At 43.7% G+C, this 18145-nt stretch overlaps 1 protein-coding gene across 7 annotated transcripts in view; it reads left to right on the top strand.

Annotated features, from left to right (window-relative positions):
* ZNF638 (zinc finger protein 638) overlaps window positions 1-18145 on the top strand; it is a 74555-nt gene that overhangs the window by 44910 nt on the left and 11500 nt on the right. For 4 of the 7 annotated variants that reach the window (XM_077933699.1, XM_077933698.1, XM_077933703.1 and 1 more), the window contains 14 exons: window positions 709-998; window positions 2537-2826; window positions 3320-3466; window positions 3973-4104; window positions 6572-6999; window positions 7135-7190; window positions 7795-8175; window positions 9171-9220; window positions 10891-11022; window positions 11201-11329; window positions 12760-12801; window positions 13171-13311; window positions 13608-13733; window positions 14702-14751. In XM_077933699.1, the coding sequence (XP_077789825.1) occupies window positions 709-998; window positions 2537-2826; window positions 3320-3466; window positions 3973-4104; window positions 6572-6999; window positions 7135-7190; window positions 7795-8175; window positions 9171-9220; window positions 10891-11022; window positions 11201-11329; window positions 12760-12801; window positions 13171-13311; window positions 13608-13733; window positions 14702-14751 (2394 nt within the window). The remainder of the gene's footprint in view (window positions 1-708; window positions 999-2536; window positions 2827-3319; window positions 3467-3972; window positions 4105-6571; window positions 7000-7134; window positions 7191-7794; window positions 8176-9170; window positions 9221-10890; window positions 11023-11200; window positions 11330-12759; window positions 12802-13170; window positions 13312-13607; window positions 13734-14701; window positions 14752-18145) is intronic. The other 3 variants (XM_028744487.2, XM_077933700.1, XM_077933701.1) reach the window with 3 other exon arrangements.

Here is an 18145-nt window from a genome sequence, read left to right as displayed (position 1 = left end):
GTTTATTAATTTTGGTGAATTTACTCTGAGTTGGATACAGCACTTTGTGTGAAAGCTTCATTGCTTGGCTTCTTTCACTCCAGCTTTTCCTTGCTTGCAGGATGTCCCCCCTTCTCCTTTATAGTGGGTACCTTGGTTCTTGAATGGCTTGGTTGACGTACAAATCGGCTCCTGAACACTGCAAACCCGGAAGTAAGTGTTCCGGTTTGTGAACATTTTTCCGAAGCCAAACGTCTGACGCAGCTTCCACTTGAGTGCCGGAAGCTCCTGCAGCCAATTGGCAGCTGCGCCTTGGTTTTCTAATGGTTTCGGGAGTCGAATGGACTCCCAGAACGGATTAAGTTTGAGAACCAAGGTACCACTGTATAGGTGTAATAAATCAGGGTAGATTGTTGACATTTCTTTGGCATTCTAGTTGTCTTGATGCAGCCCTCTTTTTCAAATCCACCTTTATTTTCACTCTGTACTACTTGGGGGACGTAGGAGTCTTGTTCTGAGGCTCACTCCTGGTCGTGGAATCCACGAAGCCAAATAACATCTGAATGCACACTTATCCTATTGAATACTGCCCTGTAGTTTTATTTCTTATAAGGAATAAAGTATTTTTTAAAAATTAAAACATTTTAAAAACTGTCCAGTTAGATCGGATTACTTATTTCATATTAAATACAGAATGTTGGGGAAGAACAACCTTTTCTGTTTTTACAGACATGAAAGTGACCGAAAGGAAAACCATACACCGAGGCGACGCTCTTGCAGTTCTAGCCCCAAACGCTCAAGGCGCTCAAGCTATGGCCATGCCTGGCGCCGCTCTCGCTCGCGGTCTAGGAGCCCTGGGCGCCGTAGACCCAGAAGTCGAAGCCCAAGATATCTGCCTGGTCCCCGGTATAGGTCAAGGTCTCCACGACGCCCTCATTTCTTTTCTTCACGCTATCGAAGATCTTACAGCAGAGAAAGAGAAAGAGAAAGAAGATCAAGAAGATCCACCAGATCTCCAGGTAAAATGGAGGCTCCAGCCTGTGGGCCTTCTTAAGCCTTGCAGTGGTCCTGATCTGATCTGCAAAGCCATTTCCATCAAGGCACAACCAGATATGATGTTAGGTGGGAGGCAGATAAAGATGCAGCTGCAAAAGAACAATTTTTGAAATGGGCTTCTGATTGTTCCTGGACAGGTATGTGAGAGAGAAAAGCAGACACAGACGACACAGATACAGATACATAGAGGGTGGCCCCATCATGTCTGGTCTGGTGTTAAGGGAAGGAGAATACAGTGGTACCTCAGGTTAAGTACTTAATTCGTTCCGGAGGTTCGTTCTTAACCTGAAACTGTTCTTAACCTGAAGCACCACTTTAGCTAATGGGGCTTCCTGCTGCTGCCACGCCGCCAGAGCACGATTTCTGTTCTCATCCTGAAGCAAAGTTCTTAACCCGAGTGACTATTTCTGGGTTAGCAGAGTCTGTAACCTGAAGCGTATGTAACCAGAGGTACCACTGTATTGTGCCATTGGTTATGCCTTCCATTCATTCACTCGAGCTCAGGGGTAACGAAATTACTATAGTGGTACCTTGGCTTAAGAACAGCTTCGTTTGTGAGCAACTTGGATTAAGAACGGTGCAAACCCGGAAGTAGGTGTTTTGGTTTGTGAACTTTGCCTTGGAAGCAGAACATATTCCGCTTTCTGTTGAGTGTGTTCCATTTGTAAATTGAGTCCCCCGCTGCTATGGGAAAGCACACCTTAGTTTAAGAACAGACTTCCGGAACGGATTAAGTTCGTAAACCAAGGTACTACTGTATTCCTTTTGGTGGGAGAAACAGGGCTTTAATTTATTTATTTATTTCAAATTTTATGTTGCATGTACAACACCACAACATACCAACCTTGCTGTTCATGAGACTTAGATCATAGTCCTGTATTTTAGTCCAAGAAGATGGTGCCCATGGTGCCATGAGATTTTGGAGTTTCAACCCTACGTCACTTAGCTGGGTTGCCCAAACTATTTACATAAAAGGACAAGATTTTTAAAGTATCGGGGTTCCCCATTGGATTGTAATTTGTGAGTTGAAAAAGGCATAGTCGTTACTTATAATGGATTTTATGGGGTGCTTTTGTTGTTACTATTAAATTTGTGCTTTAGAACTGTATTGGGGGGGCAGGTCTATATACAAAGCTGTAGGAAAGTTATGAATCGGGGTAGTCAACCTTTTTATACCTACCGCCCACTGATGCACCTTTCTTGATGGTAAAATTTCCTTACCACCCACCAGTGCTTGACGGAAGGAGGATTCAGCTTGTGCCATAGAACCCCCTACCGCCCACCTAGAATCCTGAAACACCCACTAGTGGGCAGTAGGGACCAGGTTGACAACCCCTGGTATCAATAGTGCCCAGCTCCTTATTTAATTTGCTGCTGCTGCTGCTGTTGCTGCAGCTGTGTGTGCCCTTGCCTTCTTTGTCCAGGATCAACAAGTAGTGTCATGCTTTTTCCACGTACACTGGCAAAACAGTGCATTCAGTATCTCTCCCCCTCCATTCAGGTAAGGACTTGGAAGAAGCGGTGAGATGTTTGGGTCCAAGTTTTGTTGAAGAGTACAACAAACAGAAATCGCTCCAAGCACTCACCCGAGGGTCCGCTTTAAAGAGCATACCGCTTGAGCCAGAGAAGACTCCTGGAAGTGTGAAGAAGACCCCAAGTCATCCTACGGCTCCTCCAAAGTCTTCCAAGAAAGATTTACCTCCTCAGGGCTCATCGGATATTGATGTCCCAAACAAAGACGGAGTCGTAGCTGAGGAAACAAATGTTTCTCAACCCATTCCCTGCAGTCAGGTCAGTAAGTCTTCTGTGAAGGGGTTTAGGCTTAATGTGAGGTCTGGATCTGGATTTAGAGTTCTGGTGTCCTTGGCTCTCTGGTCCCTAGATGTAGAAGGGCTTTTCTCTGTGGGACCACACGGGAGCTTTTTGCTTATATGGGAGAAAGCTTCCTGCCTCTGATCCAGTCATTAACAATCATGCCTTCCCCTGGGTTTGCAGCCACATCCCATCATCTTTCATACCCCATACTAAATCAGGATGAAATATTGAGAAATGACTTTCATTTAGATAGTTTGTGAAGTCATTTCAGTGCTTTTTCAAGAGATGTAATATACAGGTTTTTTAATCCATTCTTGCATTTCCCGCAATGCTCCTTTAAGTGCACTATACTTTACCTATTTCGATGTGTCTCTCTGTGTCTCCCTGCCTGCATACATGAGAGCGAGAGAGCAAGCACACAAATCAGTAACTGGTTTGAAATATGCTTGAAATACTGTTTCATTTTCAGTTTTTGACAGACAGAGCCTTGAGTTGTGGTACGATTCTTCGAATATTTGATTTACCAGATGACGGCTATACTGATAACGATATTAAAAAAATTGTTCAGCCCTTTGGAAAAGTTAGTGATATCTGGGTGCTTCGTGCTAGAAATGAGGTAAGTACCTTAAATGCCTAACATAGAGTTTTCTGTAAGTCACATTAGCTGGGGGTAATCCTAACACCCAGTATACTAACCCCAGAGGTCCTACGTATAGCCTCTGGTGTGGTTCACAGCAGCGCTGCACAACTGCTAGTAGTAAGCATGGCACACTGTGCATTCTTTAATCTATAATCAATGTGCTTATTGATCGATTATTGACTGATTGCTGGAGTAAGGATAGAATTTTGAAGACATCCCTTGGAGGTGCTGAGGTGAGCTGTAGCTAAACAGTCTAAAATTCCTGATAGTAGTAATGGAAAAACCTATTTTAAACCTCACTTTAGAAACTTTGGACTGTTTAGCTACAGCTGTTTTGCAAAACCACTTTAAAAGTTTTCTGTGAACTTTGGCCACTTGGCTCCCATTCTCAATTTTCCTGATGCTCCTTCACTCAAATCTGAAAACCACAATGTAGAAGGTTAGAGCAAGATGTAAATGATGAAACTTTTCCTTTTTGTTAGGCCTTTCTTGAAATGAATTATAAGGAGGCGGTAACAGCTGCTGTCAAATATGGTGAAACATCTCCAGTCTTGGTTAATGGCAGGCGTGTGAAAATAAGTGTTGCAGAAAAGTCCAAAGTGGATCCCAGCCTGGTAAGTTTGTGTAATTTAAGGTGCCTTATCTCCACAGCACCTGACAAGGTTTCTTTCCCCACCCCAAGATGGTGTATATGCTGCGTACTTACTTGAAGCATTTATATCCTCCCTTCACCATCGCCCTTTTATTATTATTATTATTTGTACCCTGGCCATCCGACTAGGTAGCCCTGCTTACGATTCAGAACATTTTACAGCTGTATAAGAGTTCAGGACAACCAAAATAATAATAACAGCAGCATGCTTTTTTTAAAATCAAAATACTAATAAAATCAAAAACATCTAACTGAATAAAAATAATGGACAAAAATAAAGTTAAAAAAACTTTAAAATAATGACCTTTAAGTGATAGCAGTATTAGGTGCCAGGCATGTCTTCTTAGGAGACTGGCTGTTGCATTGTTCATTCTGTTATCACCAGGTTGGGCATTGCTTTACTTTTGGGTGAAGACAGAGGCAAAGTAGGTGTCTGTCACCCAATAGCATTTCTCCGTCTACTTCCCCACTACTTTTTTGTCCTTCCTCTGCTTCAAGCATAGCCTTTTTTATTAGTTTGCTGTCTCTTGCAATCCTGAGTTACTGCCTCCTGCCATGAAGGCAGATCATGGCGCCATCATGGCTAATGGCCATTGATGGCCTTGTCCTTTGTCAATTTATCTAATCGTCTTTTAAAGCCAATCCAGTTGGTGGCTATCGCTGCCCCTTGTTGCAGTGAGTTCCACAGTGTGTGCGGCATGAAGAAGGATCTTCTTTTGTCTAGTAGTGTTGGGAGAGAGGGTGAGGGGAAACCTCTCTCCATGCCATGAGATTCCTGCATTGCAGGGGGTTGGACTAGAAGACCCTCAGGGTCACTTCCAACTCTTCAATTCTATGATTCTATGCTTAATGTTATAAATTGTTGCCATGTCACTTCTTACCTATTTTCTAAACGTAAAAATCCCAAATGCTGCAACGTTTTGTCCTAGAGCAGTCGCTCCATCTCCTTGATCATTTGAGTTCCCTTTTCTGAACCTTTTCCAACTCTACAGTACTCTTTTTCAAGTGAGGTGACCACAACTGTTCCATTTTCTCTCCCATGCTCTTTAATGCCTATATGAAGCTACTGGGAGAGCTGGGTGGGTTCTGGAGCAGGCCCTGAACACAGTGATGGGCTGGCCAGTAACAAAACTGACTGAGGACAGGGGGGAACCCTGGGAGTTGGTGTTTCCTCAAGTCTAGCAGTTAGTAAGGTAGCAGTTAGTAAGGTAAGGGACGCGGGTGGCGCTGTGGGTAAAACCTCAGTGCCTAGGACTTGCCGATCGCATGGTCGGCGGTTCGAATCCCCGCGGCGGGGTGAGCTCCCGTCTTTCGGTCCCAGCTCCTGCCCACCTAGCAGTTCGAAAGCACCCCCAAGTGCAAGTAGATAAATAGGGACCGCTTTATAGCGGGAAGGTAAACGGCGTTTCCGTGTGCTGTGCTGGCTCGCCAGAGCAGCTTCATCACGCTGGCCACGTGACCCGGAAGTGTCTCCGGACAGCGCTGGCCCCCGGCCTCTTAAGTGAGATGGGCGCACAACCCTAGAGTCGGAGACGACTGGCCCATACGGGCAGGGGTACCTTTACCTTTAAGGTAGCCAGCTATGGGCAGGATGACAGTCCCATTGAAAAATGAGATACATTTTCTTGGGGTACTCATTGATCCAGTTTCTAGAGACCCAGGCAGCCTCAGTGGCTCTGAACACCTTTTGGTTCACCAGCTACAGCCATTCCTGGACAGGTATACTTTTCCTACAGCATGCTCTGGGAACCTGCTGAGTGAATTAAATCTAAAGCACGGTATGTCAGACTGCACTTGAAGGTGATCCAGAAGCTGCAAGTAATGCAGAATCTGCTAGTTCAGTGGTGGAGCAGTTGCACTGATGGGTACCAGGGTAGTGCCTCACATCGAGAGGGGAAATTGTAGAGCTGGAAAAGGTTCAGAAATTGTGTGTCAGCCTGCTGAGTCTGTGTGGAAGAACTGTAGCCAGAGGACTGCATCCCAATATCTGTGACTTCCATTTGTGACCCTGCAGAAACAGAAAATGTGCATGGAGGAACCGAAAAGGGTAGATAGGTATTGAAAAGGCCGTTAAGTTGAGTAATGAATGCCAGAGAATCAAAGTAGACCCCAACACTGAGTGTGTTGTTAGCAATTGCATTGTGAGGAGGAGGAGTTATTGTTCTCATCTAATACTGGGCACAAGGAAGCCAGTTTTCATTGGGACTACACCACATGTGGAGGGAAGGTTTGATCTCTCTCCTCTCTACCCCCCCCCCCAGCAGTTATAACAGTGGTCCATTTATCTCTGCATCTGGTTTGCTGCTTATGCATACAGCTGTTAGGACAGCAATGTGACTTTCTGCTCAGTTATTGGGGAAAGGTATTTCTGTAGCTTAAGGGTTTTTTGCACAGATTGTGCATGTGTATATTCATAAAAGAGAACATAGTGTTATCTTTTTCAGATCAAAGGAAATGAAAAGAAGCCATCACAGAGTATCAAGAAAACTCCCCCAGGTACACAGGTTGTTAAACCTCCCCCAGATTCTCAGAATGCCAAGAAAGCTCCCCCAAGCCCAAAGAATGTCAAGAAAGTTCACGCAAGCACGCAGAATGTCAAGAAAGCTTCCTCAGGCACACAGAATGTCAAGAAAGCTTCCTCGGGCACACAGAATGTCAAGAAAGCTTCTCAAGGCGCCCAGAACGTCAAGAAAGCTTCTCTAAGCTCACAAAATGTCAAGAAAGCTCCCTCAACCTCGCAGAACGTCAAGAAAGCCCCAGGTTCACAGGATGCCAAGAAGCCTCCCACAACCTCCCAGAATGTTAAGAAAGCTCCTTCAAGCTCCCATAATGTCAAGAAGTCACTTGCAAGTGCATCGTAAGTATGACGCTACTTAGTCTGGCCTATCACATTCTTTAAATCAGCTTTTTAATTGTTTTCTGTTCCAACTTGTGATTTATTTTAATGGGATTGTATCCAGCAATTAACACACGATTTTGTTGCTTTTTTCAGGAAAGATCAAACTGCTGCAAAAACGTCCTCGGCAGCTGTGTCACTGGCCACTGCCTGTGAGTTCTGGTTGCTTTTCCTTCCTTTATGCTCCGTCTCCTGTAGTTTGGTGCATTGTGTGCTGAAAGTGGGTGAAAAAATTGAAGAAGACTCTTGCCTAGTCTTCCCATCATTCAGGCCTACTGATATATGTGGATCCCTGTCAGATGGAAATGTGTTGAAGAATGTGGTAGCTGCATGGAGAAGGGGGTAATGATTTTCAGGGGTGGCAAGTTCAGCAAAATGAGGCCTTGAACAATTACATTTTTGGATCACTGAAGCCTATTCATTTTCAATAAATACTTTCCCACCAAAATATGTCAAACTGAAATCCTTCTTACTAATCTCTTGGGCTGCATTTTTGTTAACGGTACAGAGGAGAGTTATCTTTTTAATATACTTCTCGTTGGAAGTCCTGGGTTCTTTTCAAATATTTGCTCATTTTAATCTTTCCCTTATTCTATAATTCTGTTAGCAGAACTGAGTTCCTGTTTTGTTCATTTCTGAACCTTCTTAAGTTGTCTGAACATAGTCTCGGGGCCACTGTAGTCACTGTCTTTTTTAAGGTTAATAACTTAAACAGCAAGCCCCTTCTAACCAGATGAATGTTTTGTCTGATCACAGCAAATGATGACAAAAAGTCTGGAGACTCTCGAAAGGCTGGAGAGACAAAAGCGGCTGGAAAACCAAAAAAGGCTGGAGATGTCAAAAAGACCGCAGGAGCAAAAACAGGTGTGAAGCAAAAGAAGCCTACAGACCCCAAGAAGCCTGAGGGGGCCCCGAAAGCTGCAGGAAGCAAGGAGACAGCAGAACCCAAGACAGCTGTGAAGTCCAAGGCAAGCGAGACTGGAGGGACAAAGGCTGCTGTGAAACAGAAGAAGCCTCATGGTGGTTCCAGGAAGCCTGAGGAAGCCGCAAAAGCTGCAGAGAGTGAGAAGACGTCAGAACCTGAGGAAGCTCTAAAATCCAAAGCCAAAGAAACGAGCCCACCTGCAGAAGTGCCAGGTATCTTTGGAGACTCACTTCTGCCATCCTACTCAGAAGTCAGCCCCAATAATGATGATGATGATGATGATGATGATGATAATGATAATAATAATAATAATAATAATAATAATAATAATAATAATAATAATATTTATTCATTCATACATGCATACATACCCCACCCATCTGACTGGGCTTCCCCAGCCACTCTGGGCGGCTTCCAACAAAACACTAAAATACAATAACCTATTAAACATTAAAAGCTTCCCTAAACAGGGCTGCCTTCAGAAGTCTTCTAAAAGTTTGGTAGTTATTTTTCTCTTTGACATCTGATGGGAGGGCATTCCACAGGGTGGGCGCCACTACCGAGAAGGCCCTCTGCCTGGTTCCCTGTAACTTGGCTTCTTGCAGTGAGGGAACTGCCAGAAGGCCCTCGGGGCTGGACCTCAGTGTCCAGGCAGAACAAGTTCATTGGGTTTATTCCCAGAAAAGGGACTATAGCAGCCTTTCTCAACCTGTGGGTCCCCAGATGTTGTTGAACTACAACTCCCATCACCCCTAGCTAGCAAGGGATTATGAGTAGCTGGAGGGCAAACGCAGGCCTCAGCAGAGATCTGAACTGAGTGACTCTGATGGATGATAACGATGTGCTAATGACCGGTTGTAAATACTGTAAATAAAGACTATTAAAAAAACAACAACGGTCAAGAGGCTCCTGTAGTGATTGTTGTGAAGAGAGGAAGAAGATAGAGTCGTAGTCCAACAACATCTGGGAACCCACAGGTTGAGAACCACTGGACTATAGGATTGCAGCCTTAAAAGTGTTGCTTTCATTGAGGTAAATTTTTACCTGTTCCATATAAGACAATAGTCTGGAACAAAGGGATTGGTTCAGTTTAAAATTGGGGTTTCCTTGTTCTGGGATTTGGGCTTTCAACTCCCCAAATGAACTCTTCATCAGTGACAGCCACATTACTTTTTCATCTTTTAACAAAATTATTTTTTAAATACAGATGTGTCAGAAGCTGCAAAGAACATTGAAGCAAGTGAATCGGTCACCAAGGTGAGCTAAGATCCTGGTGGATGCAAGCAATTTTGTCCTCAAAATGCTTTGCAAACAAGGGAGAAACTATGGAAGAAAGATTTACAATTTACAGCATGCAGCACACTAAAAGAGAATTTTATGAAAATGTTATATAGGTGGTATCTGACCCCCTAAGTAGGTTAGCAAAGATGTATAAGTCAGAATCTGATATCTGTTGGAAATGTAAAGAGAAGGAAGGTACCTTTTTATCCTATGTGGTGGACATGCAAAATGGCTAAGGACTTTTGGGAGATGATCTATAAAGAACTGAAAAACATGTTTAAAAGGACCTTTGTAAAAAGACCAGAAGCTTTTCTTTTAGGAGTAATTTTAGATATACCAAGCAATCAGGAAAAAACCTGTTCATGTACGGAACCATAGCAGCCTGAATAGTATGTGCCCAAAAATAGAAGGAGGGTTTAATAGCAGCAAAGGAGGAATGGCGGATGAAATTGATGGAATATGCAGAAATGGCTAAATTAACTAGTAGAGTTAGTAGAGTATCTGAAGAAGTGTGCATGCACACGAAAGCTCATACCAAGAACTAACTTAGTTGGTCTTTAAGGTGCTACTGGAAGGAATTTTTTTTGTTTTAACTAGTAGAATAAGAGATCAGGAAGATAGAGTTTTTAAAGAAGATTGGAAAAGATTTGTAGAATATTTGAAAACTATTGTAAACAGATTAAGATGTTAGCAGGATTAGAGTGACGAAACGGAGAAATAAAAGAATACGGATTGATTAGAATAGACAGCAGAAATTTGGGCTGGGTTTGGAAAAAAATAAGAAACAGCAGGATAATGTTATGTGAAAATTCGTTGATGTCAGGGGTTCAGGGAGAGAGGCACAGATGAGGGAGGAGACTGAGAGCGAGGGGGAAGAATCCCGGAACGAGGAGGAGGAGGATGACAATGACTTGAGGGTTTCCATGAGTCTTTCAAGTGAATCGGAGGATTCCCAAAAGGGGGCGCCCCTGGTCAGGCCAAGGGGAGTCACAGGGGGGACTCGTCAGGAGCAGGGGAGCAGCAGGGCAACCCCGAGTGGGAGTTGGAGATCGGGGCCGGCTTCCCCGCCGGAACGGAGTGAAGAGGGTGGAGTTCCCAGTGTGACAGACGAAGCAGAGCAGGAAGCAGAGGGGGGGAAGGAGATCGGGGCAAGACGTCCTGCCGGAAGGGGCGGAGAGTAGTACAGAGAGTAGTGTAACTGTCAAGAGGAAGGTCAGAGGTAGCGAACGGGCACCAAGTTCAAATGTGGAGGCGCGCGGAAATGCGGAGAGCCCGGAGGAGGAGCCTGGTCCCAAAGCACGAAGGAGGGGGGAGCAGGCGTCTGGGGACTCGGCGTCAGGGGAATCCAGGAGGGGAGGAACCCAGGGGGGCAGAAAGACCCTGCGGAAAAGGAAGGACAGGAAGAGGTGGACCAGCACAAGCCTCTTAAACTGGTGTAGAGGCGGGACTGATTCAGAGGGGACTTCAGCGGTCTAAGCGTAACAGACATGGGGCTACGCGCCTCGGCTGTGGAACAAACAATGTACTTCAATAAAGACTTTTGTAAATAAAGTGGACTTGGCGTTGGTCTCTTGTGAGCTGGGACCTGAGGCGGCCCTGACAGTTGATAATAATTCTAATTTTTTGTTTTTGTTTTGCTTTTCTAGGAAGCAGAAGAGATGTGTGTGGTTTTGATTTCTAACCTGCCTGCTTCAGGATTAACTGCAGATGAGATTTCTAATTTAACCAAGCCCTTTGGAAAACTGAAAGATGTGTTAATTCTATCTTCACATAAAAAGGTATTGAGAAGCCATTTTTCACTGGACATCCAAATAAAAAGCAGAAATGCTCCATAAAGCAGTATTTCCATGAACGTTCATGGAAAACCACATAAAATTTCTGCATATTGTAACTTTGGAGGAGGCGATTATCTGGTTTCAGGTGGCTGATACAGATTTCTTCCTTCTTTTTCAAAAGGCATACCTAGAAATGAGTTGCAAAACTGCAGACTCCATGGTGCAATTTTATACCTGCTTTCCAATGTATGCGGAGGAGAACCAACTGAGCATTACTTTGGCACCTGAATTCAAAGACATAAAAGATGAGGTTGGTAACTAAAACATTAAGAAAAATGGTGGGGGAGAATGCAATGTAGTCTTGTGGTATTCTAAAGACGAACATGTTTATAATGCTATCTATTTTATTTGTCTTTAAGGTGCCACAAGACTCTTTGTTGCATCAACCATTTGGGGGGCGAAGTGGGGATGGAACAGGGTATTTGCCGGCTTTTTCAATGATGTTTCAAATATGGTCATCTGTCCTGGATGCTTTAGCTGAGATTCCTGCATTGCGGGGGGTTGGACTCGATGACCCTTGGGTCCCTTCCAACTCTTAAGATTCTATGCTATGCAATTTCACTTAAACACACGGTACCTTGGAACGTAACCCCTGCGTAAATTTGGAGTTGCCTGTGCTACAACCAATTAATGCAGTCACATCTTTGATCATCGGCAAATGGTCTGCTAGGAGCTGCTGTCCTCTGCTTCCTCACATTTGATTTAGTTGTGCTTCACTTTTTATTTAGGCAAATGTGTTGCAGGACCTGTTTCAAACCCTGCCCTCGGGCCTTTCTTTCTATAAACAACTTGCTTGATACCTAGACTGCAGAGGCAGCGGTGCCAATTAGGATGATCTGAGGTTCTGTGCTTGGTGTGTCTGGGCTGGTTTGCATGGCTCAGTGCTGTGTGCAGGAGCTGAGCCAAGTATCTGGGTCCACATGCTCTTCTGCTCCCACTGCCACCCAGCTGGGAGAAGGACTTTGCTAGGATTTCCGTTCTGTTTCATAGGATCCTGGCTCAGCATTACACATGAACCAGAGAGTCATGGTTTAACTCAATCCCTGGTTGGTTAAGCAAGCCAGCTTCATAACTCAAGGTGTGGAGATTTGTTTAGAATCTGGCCAGTTTTTGGTCTGAACCACATTCTCTGGTTTGTGCCCAATGCCAAGATGGGACTCTGTGAAAATGAAAGTATATGCTAGCGAAATCCTTCTTGCTCCTCTACGGAAGAGGGAGGGAGCATGTAAACCTGAGAATTTGTTGGGCTTGTTTCAGCTCACCCACATAGTGCTAAACCATGGCTTACCATGATGTGCAAAGTATTCGTCTGCCTATTTAATCCAGTAAATAATCATGAATTAACAACTCCCTGGAGTTGGAACACTAATGAAAGCAGTGCTGGAAAACAGCTATGAAAAATGAGTGTGCGTTCATGAGCCAGAGCCCCATTTGTCAGGGGCATGGAGTGGTATTCCTGGGGGATAGGTATATATTCACCATGAAAATTGGGGGCGGGGGGGGGGCGGGGGAGGGAAGAATGTGTTTGCAAAGTGGAGCCAAGGCTGAATGCTTTAAGAGGGTTATGGTGCTGAACACAAATGAGACCCAGTGAAAATGGCTGTGATTTATGTATAATCTGTAAATCCGCAGACACCTTTAGTTTTCTTAAATAAATATTTTTGATCCCTTTTTCTTTAGGAAGCTATATTTGTTTCTATGATTAAAGATGTCAATCCAAAGGTAAGTAGCAGAAGCATTACGAATTGTTATGTAGTGTTTTTCCTGATAATCATTTTGATCCCCATCATGCTGGCGACAAACCTCAGAATGGCCCAAGTGAAGTGCAGGTGTGAGTAGCTGAAATACTGTTCTGTGGTCTCCACAGAATAGATGGCTTAAGGAAATGAATCCAAACCTCATGCTGCCGGAGAAGGCAGGAAACCGCCAGGCTCCCTGGCCTAGCAGACCTGGTGAAAGAAAAAGTCAAACTCCAAATAGAAACCATCTGCTGTGCAGTCACTGCTTAACATGGGACTTTATGGTGAAGGGTGGGCAGGAAACGGGGTACTGTAAATAGATAAAATTGATGCCTGCGTTTTCTTTAACTAGGTGAACACAGAAAATATCCATTCACAGTTTGTGCATTTGGGCAACCTGCCAGATAAGGGATATTCAGAACTCGAAATACTTTGTGTTGGACTTCGATTTGGACGCGTAGATCACTACATGGTGATAGCAAATAAGAACAAGGTGGCTGTTCTTGTTTTGGAAACTTCTTTTTGTAAGCAGACCTGTTACTTGATGCACTCTCCCCAGAGCACCATGACACAGTTTACTATTGTGGCACAGGAACCCAGTGGCACAGGAAGGTTCTCACCCACCCCTCCCCAGCTGCCTTAAAGGACAGCAACAAACTCCTAGAAATAATGTCTTTCAGGAGGAAAAGCTCCATCTGGCTAATAAGTAATATTTACATGCGTATCACTGTACTGACTGCACAAAGGGTATACTTTAATGTTAACGTTATGCATATCTTAACTTCTAAGGCCATTCTCCAGTTGGATAGTGCTGAGTCGGCTGCATCCATGTGCCGCTTCCTGAAAAGGTATCCACACAACCTGGGAGAATCACGGTTGACATTCTCACGCTCACCACAGATTGAACCGTCGCCAGTAAGTGAGCTTCCTTTCTTTAAACGCGTCTCAGTTTTCCAGCTTGTTTGCATCCATGGTGGGTTCTGAAGACTCAGCCTGGATGTGGATGTTTGCTGTGAATGCCGCTGGGCTGTTCTTGCCCACTGGCATGGAAGGTTTGAAAGCTACGCAGTGGTCGGGAAACTGGACAAGAGCTCGCTTGTCTCTAGCAAGGACACACCAGTGCAGGAAAGCCCTGACTCTGCCAACCCAAAACTAAGTCTAGTGCCACCCAGTGGCTAAACTATGTAACAGTTGTGGGGAAGCTTGAGGCAGCCCTATGTGGTGGCCCAGGCAGTTTTGGCCAAGCCAGACCCACCTGCCCTACCCATATAATGTCATTTATGACATGGTGTGTGGAACAGGTAAAGACGACAATGGGACAGATTTGGAGTTTGCTGGCTTTGCCAGCCAGCTGATTGGCAGCTCCTGACTCTTTGTAAGCACTGCCTTGCGAAGGAAGGCTCCAACAATGGGTGTCTCCTGCAAAGCCCTGCACTTTGCAAGAACTGACAATCAGCTGATGCTCAGTTACGCTCCAACACTCCCTCTTCCCCTGTTGCTTTTGTAGACTGATCAAGTTGCCAACTAGGTATACGGTCCAGTCTGATTCCTTGACAGGGCTTAAAATTGGGCATTAGCATGGGGTCAGGTGTAATGGGCAAAGCTTATAGTTAAGGTTGATTCCTGGGAAGTAGAAATCGTGCGATTAAAAGAACAGAGTCATTACATATGAGTTGCTCTGTTTCCCATTTCTCACTCTCATTTCTTTTTCTGTTATCTCACGCAAAAGTATTTACTTTTGGACAACTGCAAAAAAGAGCCAATCATAGAGACTCTTTTTCATTACTCTGAAAATTCTATTGTGTATCTGTGGGCCGAAGTATTTCGCATGATTTCTTGTTAATTGTTTCAAGAGCTCAGAACTGGACATGGTTTTTCAACAGGCTGAAGTCACAAGAAAGGAGGAGAAGAAACAAGAACCAGGCAATGAAAGGTTTGTTTTTTAAATATTTAAATGAACTGTGTGTGTGTGTGTGTGTGTGTGAGAGAGAGAGAGAGAGAGAGAGAGAGTGAATGTATGCATGTATGTGTGGCTTTTAAGATTTGTGATTGAATAAAGTAGACTGATTATCCACCTCACCTTTCCGTGGTAAGCCCAGTATTCTGATTTATTTAGGGTTGTCACTTCTTATGTGAAACAACTTGTTCTCTGTGTATCCCTCTCACCCCTCTGTCAAGTTTTGGACTTGTCGTGCAGTCGTAGCTGCTGAAGTCAGCAAGTGTGCCTGGAATGTGTGCGTACAGTTCATTTCCATTAATATCCATGGAACTTTACCATTGACTTTAGTGGGGTGTGGACTGAACCATACACAGTATTTGCAATTCAGATGACTACAGAAAAATGACATTGGAATTAACCAGCTGCAGCACTGCATGCAATTCTGTGTGACAAGCCGGTGTTTTTGAATCAGTGCTTTGAAGCTCTTTCCAAGTATATAAAGATATTTTGCTGTGCAATTCATTTTTTCAAGGAGTCTGCAGTTGGCCCTGAAGCTGGTCCATCATGTCACGCTATTTAAGTGTAATAGAAAAGTCCATTAGCAGTTTAAAGTATCCCAAGGACCATGTGCTAAATGCATAGTGCATCCTGTCAAGTGTTCACACAATATAAAATTATGGATGAGATACACAGAATTTTAATGACTGTATTTATAATTAATTTGCATCAAAGAGAATAGGTTAAAGTAACAAGGGTTTTTTTCTGTAGGGGGGGAAATGAACATTTTTGTTTTCAAAATGACTTCTGCACCTCAAATTATCTTCCTAGATTATTCTTAAAAGGGAGATGCATACACAACTTTATAGCCTACAGATGTAGTTAAAATAATTGTACTCTGGCTAGCAAGTACATTTGAAAATTAACACCTGGGGTGTTTGTTTCATCATAATGCTGATATGTTCCCTATTTCACGTCTAATAAAACTGTGTTTTCCCCCAAAGCTCTCATCTACACACGTGCAGCCTGCTTAGTTGTTGATGATATGCACCTGCAATGGAAGTATAACACACATTTCTAATACTGTATACGTACACTTGGTACATGTAGAACACCAGGCTCATTTGGTAACTCATTGTCTCCTTACTTGAGTGTAAACGTTGGGTCCTGAGATACTGCATCTGAAGGAAGCATTTAACATAACCGCTGTTGAGGAAGCCCATGTAAGAGAGTGACTTTGCATGGGTCATACCTGAGTCAGCTTCATCTGCTGGCTTTTTGCGCAAAAAACCCCAAAACAAACAAACCACACACCCTGTTCTCTGTTACAAGGAAACCAGCAGCATGGCTAGTAGGCATAAAGCTTGTTCTTCACTGAATCATTTGCGCTCATGATGGAATATGGCAAGAAGAAAATATTTTAAATCGTGGAGTACAGAAAGAAGGCAGATTTTTCTTTTTACTTGCTCCCCGACCTTACTCTATTGGGGAACAAATGGACGCCATATGTTTTTATGGTTGATCCGACGGAATAGATGAAATCTTGATTAATAAACTGTGTGTCACTTCTTCACAATGGCTATCACTTCATCTTCTGGATGAGTTGATGGACCTGCTTGCTCTGAATGTACTTTGATACCTCCTCCAATGATGGTATGTTTCCGGCAAACAGTTTCCCCCCAGAACCAGATGGAGGTGGCTGAAGATGAACTGAGCTTCGGGTGAAGAACAGCTGTGTGTGGCTCTTTTGCCTCACTCACGTGTGGCATGCTTTTTATGGGTTGTCCTTTCCATTAGCTTCCTCAAGGGTGCGGGCCTGCAACAGCAAGTGGGGTTGTGTGGCGCTTCCTTGACTTGTTTAAATTATTGCACCCTGTTGACAGAATCTTGATACCACACCTCTATCATTCCTGAAAGCTCCATCTCTTTGGCAGGATTTTATTCTTGGCTGTGAATTCTGCTTTTTTTTCCTCTTTTTTTTTTTTGTCTGTGCTTTTCTTGTCTGTCAGAAGGTCCTGGAACTCTTAAATCTCCCAAATGAATTGCTAAAGTTCACTACCTGCACCTAAAAAACACATTTTAAAGGACTGAATCATTGTGTGAGTAGCTTCTCTTCTTCAAGAAAGGCTCCCTCTTGGTTGAGTAGCATGACCAACCTCTCTATGGGAATTTTCCTGTTTAGATTCACCTGAAAAGAGTCACATGTGCAAGCTGTGTTGTTGAAAGCCCAAAGAGAAGGGGATATATGTGCTGAGCCAATCTCAGTTGGATATCTTCACAATTTAGAAACATGTTCTTTGCAGTTTACCTCTGAATTCATGCAGCTGTCTATCCAAACCATACAGATGTGCATTACCCAGGAACTTTTTTGTTTCCCCCTGGAGTTCTGTAAATTCACTAATGCCATGAAGTTGAGCTGCGTCACATCACCAATCCCAGCTGGAAGGTCCCATCTATATTTGCCAAAAGTTGGAGGAACCATACTGTTTTTTGCTTGGTTCGGTTCTGGATCCGGTTTGCTGTGCTTCATTATAGTGTGCCTTGCACTCCTTACTCTCCTAGTTTCATTTACTCTAATACGCATCAGCATCCCCTTTGCAAGTCACAAAATCCATGCCTTTTGTGCTTGACCATTTATTATTATTATTATTTATTCAATTTTTTTACCACCTTATACCCGTAGAATCTCAGGCGATTAGCAGCATAAAATCGAAATATGAAAAAGGAGAAAATTAATAAATAATAATAATAATAATAATACAACAAAGACAACCCAATAATCCAGCCTTCCACAACACAATCAGTCAGCCCAAGGCCTGGTTGAAGAGGAACGTTTTCGCCTGGCACCTAAAGGTGTATAATAAAGGTGCCAGCCAAACCTCCCTGGGGAGAACATTCCACAAACGGGGAGCCACCGCAGAAATGGCCCTGTTCTCTTGTTGCCACCCTCCGGACCTCTCGAGGGGGAGGCATAAGAAGAAGAAGGGCCTCAGAAGATGATCTCAGGGTCCAGGTAGGTTCCTGAGATCTTCTCAAATTTAGTGATCTCAAATTTTTATTTCTGTTACTTAGCAAAATTTATATACTGATTGATTGGTGTAAAACCTCAAAGCGGTTTGCAAGAAATATTAAAATTATCAATGAGAACATTATATTTGCATATATTTTACTGCTTTGTAGTCCTATTTTTTGAGGTTTGATGTTTCCTTCTAGAATTGCTCCTGCTTGGGCAAGACACTTTCCCCTCCTTTAATCGATTGTGATAGTGGCAGCTCTTCTCCCATCAATTGCCTGCACAGTTTACATGCCTCCCCTTTTCATTTGGTTCTGCAGAATACAGCACACTTCACCCTGCCAGTTGTGCTGTGTGTGGGGGGGAGGTTGTTATGGA

This window comes from Podarcis muralis, chromosome 9, assembly GCF_964188315.1.
Source record: "Podarcis muralis chromosome 9, rPodMur119.hap1.1, whole genome shotgun sequence".
NCBI classification, from domain to species: domain Eukaryota; kingdom Metazoa; phylum Chordata; class Lepidosauria; order Squamata; family Lacertidae; genus Podarcis; species Podarcis muralis.
This window is presented reverse-complemented; position numbering and strand designations above follow the sequence as displayed.